The sequence below is a fragment of the Nematolebias whitei genome, chromosome 4, assembly GCF_014905685.2.
Source record: "Nematolebias whitei isolate Nwh7 chromosome 4, NemWhi1, whole genome shotgun sequence".
NCBI classification, from domain to species: Eukaryota; Metazoa; Chordata; class Actinopteri; order Cyprinodontiformes; family Rivulidae; genus Nematolebias; species Nematolebias whitei.
Window position 1 is genome coordinate 19,880,208 of NC_056501.1, and position 7,880 is coordinate 19,888,087.

The following is a 7,880-nucleotide window of genomic DNA, read 5'->3' on the forward strand; positions in this document are numbered from 1 at the left end:
GTTAGAATGTGCCAAATCATATTTTTGAGGTTGTATGTAACAATTATGACTTTGAGGATGTTTTTTTTAATCAGCGTTGGCTCTAAGGTAACCTAATGTCTATGATATGGTCAAAAAAAAAAAAGGAGTAATCCTTAACAATAACAAATCAGTGCCGTGTTCCTGCAAATATTCCTTACCTTTATCACTTGAAGTGATTTAATTACTGCTTGCTTCTGCAAGATTGTGTCTATATAGCCAACTGTTTCTTTAATAGCCTGGTACCCATCAAACTAGCAACTAAAACTGGTGCCAAGGCTACTCACAGGCACATCTTCATTCATCAAGCTACCTTACGACTTCTGTGCTAACGTTCATCCGTTGACATAGTTTAAGGCAGAGTGCCTTTAATGTATTTATTAAATTATTTGTATAATTGTTCAGCTTTCCTCATGGCCACAACCTATTTCTGTTTTAGTAAAGTGGAATTTTGTCGGTAAAGGAGAGCAGCAGCTGTCCCTGAAAATAGGAGATACGGTCTACATCCAGGAGGTTTGTGATGGTAAGAGTATCTTTTAAACAATTTTATATACATCTGTGAGAGATCAACATAAAAAAAATATAACTTATGAGTGTATACTGATATAAACAATATTTTTTTGTCTTATTTACTTTACTGTACATGAGTTTAATGCAGTTTTGAGGTGTAACAGCTGGATTGTCTTTCAGGGTGGTACAAAGGATACTTGGCAAGGAATAAATCACAGCAGGTGAGAGTATAAATACCAATAATAACACATTATTTATATTACTGAGTTTAGTAATGGTAAAATGATGATGATGCACAAACCAGCTTATTGTGAACTTTTAGAGCTTTCATTTATTTTCGCCACATGCATTTGCTTCCAGGGAGTATTCCCTGCCAGTTTTGTCCATCTTAAAGAGGTTCTCATTGAAAAACGAGGGTGAGTGCAAATAAAATTTGAGTCCATAAAAAGGTAGCAGAGGTCTGCATTTTCTTGTATTTTGAATTCATGTGCATGTGTTCCACTTGTAGAGACGAGGAAATTGTGGTGTCTGCAGAGATGCCCTTGGTGAAAGAGGTGACCACCACATTGAGAGAGTGGGGAAGCATATGGAAGCAGCTGTTTGTGGTATGAACCGAACTGTTAAAAACGATTGTATGCATGTTTGTGTGCACATGCTTGGAACACCATATGTTTGTCTGCTCAGGCCAACAAACAGGTGCGAGTGAAGCAGGTCCAGAGGCTTATGTGGGAACTGATGGAGTGGCGTTCTCAGCTCTTGTCTGGGACTCTGCCCAGTGACGAATTTAAGGAGCTTAAGCAGAAAGTAACTTCCAAAATTGATTACGGCAACAAGTATGTCTGCACTGATAACAGACTCTTTGTTTAAAGCTTGTCTTTGACACAAACTACTGTCACACAACTTGTAAAGCTTCTATTTCTGTCCTGGTTTAACATCTTTTGTAAACCTCTATCTTTCTATTATTGCTCACTATTCATGTCTCCTTAAAGGTCTTCTCCCCAACATCAATTTTCTGCTTTACCTAACTGTCTTTCTTTGTTACATCTCTCCACCTTTTCATCCTTGTTTGAACTCCATTACTCCCGCTTACCCTTCTTTTGTGTGCTTCAGGATCCTGGAGCTGGACCTTGTTGTTCGAGATGAGGATGGGAACATCTTGGATCCTGAGAAAACGAGCGTCATCAGTCTTTTCAGGGCGCACGAGGAGGCCACGACTAAGATCAATGAACGTATTAAAGAGGAACAGGTACAGGAGATAGGAGGAGGGATACACAAAATGCCTATCTGTTGGCTTTGACACTGACATACTTTGTTAAATCGTACTGAAAATAATCTTGAAAAAAATAATATTGAAAGGGGTTAATGTTCGTCATGAAAATGTGAAAATTTTTTCTTCTTTTTTGGGCCATACAAATATTGCAATAAAGCTCTATATGTATGATGCTATAAGGAAACAGTTAATTTGTCAGTCATCTATCAGATGAATAACTGAAGAGTTTACTTCCTTGCAAATTACTTTCACTTCAGTTATAATATATATATATATATATAATCCGACCCAGTATCAGTAACATATATATATACATATATATATATATATATATGTATAAAAACAAAAACAAAAAACTCAAATAAGGAGACATTACTTTTTAGGGATGGGGCCAATCCGACCCAGTATCAGTATCGGCCTCCGATACCAGCATAATTTACGTATCCGATTTTACCGATCCAGCTGCCGATATTTCCGATCCATGATGCAAGTTGGTTTCAAACTATGGAATGGATTTCCTGAACTGCGGCGTGTCCCATGAACCCAGAGTAATAAGACCCACCTCACATTCAGGAAATCCAGTTCATAGTTTGCAGCCAGCTACAATGTGAGGACCGAGTTAGCAGCACTGTGGCTAACAGCTAACAAACTTTTCATAAAAAAATATCTCTTGGAGAGATTTTCCTCTTGGTGGCACGGTGGACCAGATGTTAGAGCTGTTGCCTCTCAACCAGAAGGTCGCTGGATCAAATCCCGGCCTGGGGTCTTTTTGTTTGGCGTTTGCATGTTCTCTGTGTATATGTTGGTTTTCTCCAGGTTTTCTCCCACAGACCAACAACATGCATGTTAGGCTGATGAGTAACTCTAAATTGTCCCTAGGTGTGAGTGAGAGAGTGAATGGCTGTTTGCATCATTTGTCTCTATGTGTCCCTGTGATGGACTGGAGACCTGTCCAGGGTGTCCCCCGCCTCTTGCAGATATAGGCACCAGTGACCCTCACGACCCAAAAAAGAAAAAGCGGGTAAAGATAAGGATAGCTGGATTGGGATTTTCCTCTCCCCTAAAAATAAAAACAAAACATTTGTCTGTGTATTTTAGCAGATACATTTTGGAATAAAATCCTTGTACTCCAAGCAGGTTTGCTAAGACTGAGCCAAACAGATTGCTTTAGGTTGGCTCTTTATCCTGCCAGGTCCAAACAGCCAGTGATCCTGCTGACATTAATGTGTTCCCCTGCAGTCCAACATCCAGACAGACCACAGTGGGATCTCAGCACGCATCCAGTCTTCCCCCACACACAGTCTCTACGTCTTTGTCAGGAACTTTGTCTGCCGCATCGGAGAAGACTCCGAGCTGTTCATGTCCCTGTATGATCCCTGCAAACAGACCATCATCAGGTATCAGTTTGACTCCTTCAATGTTTTTTCTTGGTTTGAATATCTACAAAACAGATAAGTGGGAACAGAATTTTTGTCAGGTTGATATAAAAATCTGAACCTTCCTATAAAAATTAAGTATCATATAGTCTCAAGTTGGAGCATTAAGTCGTTTTTTAGCAAATAATACTGTAGTCTGAATGCTTATGAAATATTCACACTATTGTGATCCATTTTTCTTCTGTACATTTTTCAGCATCTTTCTCGTTCCAAAATGTTTGTGCTATTTCAGCAATTCATATATCAAAATGTTCGGTTTTTTCAGGAGAAGGGTGCTATGGCTTTGGGTTTTGGTGCAGCTTTAGCTTTTTGAAATATTCAGCCTTTTCTGCCACTTTTTTCTCATAGAAAATAAATTGAGCTCATTTTACATCCTTCAAATCTTTAGATTTGTTTACGACTTTTTACTGCTCCTTTCAGATTTTGTTCTGGTTCAGCTACTTTCAGTTAAATTCAGACATTTTTCAGCTGTTTTGTGCTCCTTTTCGTTTCTTTCCGCCAACTACAACATTTTTGTGCTTCTTCTAACTTATTTCGGCTAATTTCAGCTTGCTATGCTCCATTCAGCTTATTTCTGCAATTTTTCAGCCATTTCTGCTATTTCGGCTAGTATTCAGCTGTTTTTATGCTAATTTTAGCTAATTCCACTTTTTTTGCATTCATTTAAACTTTTTTCAGCCAAATTCATAAATAAAATGTGCTCTCTCTACTTCATTTTGGTAATTTATTTTTTTTTTCTGTATATTTTTAGCTATTAGTTAGCTGTTTTTTTGTAAACATATTTCTACTTTTTTCAGAAAATTTCCATTTTTGGTGCTCATTTCTGCTTCTTTAAGCCTAATTGGGAACACTTGTGCTCTCTCCACTTCCTTCTGGTAACTTAAGCTTCTTTATGTTTGTCAGTTTTTTCAGCTATTATTTTTGCTAATTTCCCTTTTATTTATTTACAGTATATTTTGCAAATTTACAAATTTTTGTGCAATTTTCTTCTTATTTAAACCAAATTCAGCAAATATGTGTACTTTCTGCTGTCTTCTGCTAACTTAGACCTGTTCTTCAATTTCATTTAGCATGTTTATAACTAATTTCAGCTGTTTTCAGCAAGTTCTTCAGCAATAAGCATTCACACAGCATTTTTGCAAGAAATGCAATTTCTGTAGTTTATTTAATGTCAGTTCAGTAACTGACTATATCTTAAATCAATTTGAAACAAAATTTTATTTTAATTCAAAATCCATGAATGTTTTTAATGCAGTCACAGCTCTTAAAAATATTTTCAGCTTACATCATTTTATTTTTCCCTGTTGTTCAGCTTTCTACATGTGCACCTATGTGTTGGCCTGCACACACTCCCCTCCTTACTTTATTTTCTTGTCCATATACCTTGCCTTCTCTTCTTTGCCATTGCTGAACGACACTAAATTATGACAATTTGCCAAAAATAGACATAAAGAAAATTAAAATTGCGGGGCCGGAGGATATTGAGTGGCAGCCCAGTATGGAGCTTGACAGTGCTGATGTTAAGCCCCATCACTCACTGTCATACAGAGCGTATCTGTGTCTCACTCAGTAGCAGCTGAAAGTATTAAGATAGACCTCAGTCAGTCATCTTTTCCCCATGTATACCCACTACTATTAGAGTATGTCTTTACGTCCATCCACTTGTCCTCATGTCTCGTGTGTGTGCCACGTTTTTTGAGTAGCTTCACTTTTGTCTCTACTGTCTGCTTTTGATTTTATACTTACAACTTGTGATTCTGCTTCTATTTTCTAAAAATAATAATAATAATAATAATTTACATATGTTTGTATACAGTATGGCTGCACTTTTTTTGTATCTGAAATTCACATTACTTCAAGAGTTTTGTATTTCAGGAAAAATGCTAATGGTTGAAACTGGGTTTTTGCCACAGTATGAGTGTGTGTCTAGTGTTAGCTAAATATCTTATGAAGCAGTGGACAGATTTTGGTGAGCTTTTATGAAAGCGATCCCTGGTTAAACATTTACAACATATTCACATTTAAATTCAACCCCATAAAAAAGACTGCTACATTTATGGCATACCAAGCACAAAAAATGGCCGTAATTCAGTTAATTTTGAAGCTGTGGTAGAAGCTCAGATTCCCCATCACATACTCTGAGAGATGCACTTTGTGCAACATCTTATCATCTTAACATCTCATTGTGCATAGAATTTTGTCATTACCTATTGGCTTCTACCTTGTTAGTCTGTTAGGAAAATATCCATTAACCACCAGACATATTCTAGTAAAACTCTCTGGAGATAATCACGAAATATACATCTACGATTGTTTATGTCTCAAGTCAACCCAGATCAATATGGCTACCACAGCTAACCAAACTTAGCCAACATGCAAATGGCTGTATCTATAATAATTTTACTTAAATTTAGGTCAAATTTACAGTGGTAGTAGCTGAGAGTAATCCAAAACACATAATGTATTTGTCAAAACATCTCATGAGATCTCCCCATATCGCATGAGATTACAGATAACATCACTCACAAAGTTTGACCAAAACAGCTGCAACTCCATCGTCTTTCATCCTAAAACGATTTCAGTTGAACTTCTGTCATGAGACACGGTGGGGGATATACATGTCTTTTAATTTGTACATTATCTATTGCAATCAAACGTTTTGCTCATCCCTGCACGTGTTGTAATGTAATGTAACTCATGTAACTTCAGTCTGTATGTTCAAGCATGGCGTTTGTTAATGTTGTCATTAAACAGTGACTCAAATGATTTGGTTCTATGCGCAGTGAGAACTATTTGGTTCGATGGGGCAGCAAAGGTTTCCCCAAAGAGATTGACATGTTGAACAACCTGAAAGTTGTCTTCACAGTAAGTAGCCACTAGAGGGCGCTGCTACACTGCTCCTCAGCTTTGAGCTCATCACCCATTTTTACTTCCTTTGTTTCTGTCTTTGTGTTCCAGGACTTGGGCAACAAAGACCTGACCAGAGAGAAGATTTATTTGATCTGTCAGATAGTGAGAGTGGGCAGGATGGACTTGAAAGAAACAAACAACAAGAAGTGCACTCAGGGCCTCAGGAGGCCTTTTGGGGTGGCAGGTACTTCAAGACGAGTGTATTCCATTTGTTCTGGTTCAAAAAGGTGCTAAACTGTTAGTGGTGGTCAGAGGTTGCCCACTTCAGCAGGATTTTGAACTTAGTTACAGTAAATGCTGTTCTGATGGGTTTTTATTCATTTTAAATAATCAGTTGTAGAGTACATTTTATCCTTTTTTTGCCTATTACAGTACAAAGTTTTACCTGTTAATTCAGTAATAATACTCATTTCTTGCATTTCAGTATTTCATTCTTCTGCTAGTTTTTCCTGAATTATAAATACTCTTATGAAAATCAGTTGAAAACTAAATCCTTTGCACAAACAAATCCTATTACGTGTCATTAAAAAGCCCTGTCTTTGACGGTAACGTCTCTAAATAGCCAATTAAACAAGGACAATTATATTTTTGTTTCTTAGAACATCTGTTGTAAAATGATACTTTTAGCATTGACCTTTATTTTGATTTTAATTTCTGAGATTAATTTTAAATGTATCACTTTTATGACCCACCCATGGGGTCTTGATTCCAACTTTAGTAGCTTAAGACGCGGTAATGCTGCTCATACTGACGCTTAGAAATCTTTATGTTTCATATGAGGAGACAACGATCAGGAAGTATTTGTATACCAGCTTTGTTTGTGTTTTGCCTGTTTGACTGAAGGGAATTCACATTACATATAACTGTAAAGCGCTTTCTTTGATTTTTCTCATCACAAACACATTTTCTTTCTTTTCTTGGTAGTGATGGACATAAGTGACATCATCAAAGGGAAGATTGAATGCGATGAGGAGAAGCAGTTTTTCATCCCCTTCTTCCCGTACGTCCCATTCACTTCTGCTAATTCTTTTCTTTTTGCTCTCTACTTCTTATTTATTCTCTACAGAATAGCTATCGAAAAGCCATTTCAACATCTTTTCACATCATCTTTCCCACAAAGTTTAAACAGCAATATAACAGTTTTGTGTACTTGAAGTAGTCAGCATCAACACATTTCAAAATAGGATTGTTTTCTTTTTTGTATATGTGTTTTTGTGTGTGTGTGTGTGTGTTTATTTCCAGGGTGGTTGCAGAAAATGACTTTCTCCACTCCTTGCTGAACAAAGTCACCGCCTTACGAGGAGACAATGGTGGTCAAGGTAGTGTTTTGCTCTAACAAGCTTTTCTCTTTGTTTCCTAGCCATGCTACAATTCTTGGAAGTTCGTTCTACCCAAGATTCCCACAGAGCTGTGCATGACTTTTGTTAGTAGTCAGAAAAAACAAAACAAAACAAAAAAAAAAACAAACAAAAAAAACACAACACTGAATGCGTCCATGACCGTTGGTGTCATTTTGGCTGAAAATAAAAAAAACCTTAAAATGATGGATACAACTTTATTTTGAGTTGATGTATTTTTTTTCTTCAGAGTTAATATTTATTTTGTTCGCTCAGATCTTTAACTATTATGTCCAGTAGGGATGTACAATATTATCGGCATGGTATCGGCCGACATTAGCAATAATCTTAAGTATTGGACATTGTCCAGTCCATCAAAAATAACTCACTGATATAAAA

The 7,880-nt window shown here is 36.8% G+C and overlaps 1 protein-coding gene across 1 annotated transcript in view; it reads left to right on the forward strand.

Annotated features, from left to right (window-relative positions):
• LOC119408457 (dedicator of cytokinesis protein 2-like) overlaps positions 1-7,880 on the forward strand; it is a 135,494-nt gene that overhangs the window by 2,149 nt on the left and 125,465 nt on the right. The window contains exons 2-12 of the mRNA XM_037675283.1: positions 458-541; positions 709-749; positions 889-944; positions 1,037-1,133; positions 1,213-1,361; positions 1,639-1,774; positions 3,038-3,195; positions 6,018-6,099; positions 6,193-6,328; positions 7,069-7,144; positions 7,387-7,463. Of these exons, the coding sequence (XP_037531211.1) occupies positions 458-541; positions 709-749; positions 889-944; positions 1,037-1,133; positions 1,213-1,361; positions 1,639-1,774; positions 3,038-3,195; positions 6,018-6,099; positions 6,193-6,328; positions 7,069-7,144; positions 7,387-7,463 (1,092 nt within the window). The remainder of the gene's footprint in view (positions 1-457; positions 542-708; positions 750-888; positions 945-1,036; positions 1,134-1,212; positions 1,362-1,638; positions 1,775-3,037; positions 3,196-6,017; positions 6,100-6,192; positions 6,329-7,068; positions 7,145-7,386; positions 7,464-7,880) is intronic.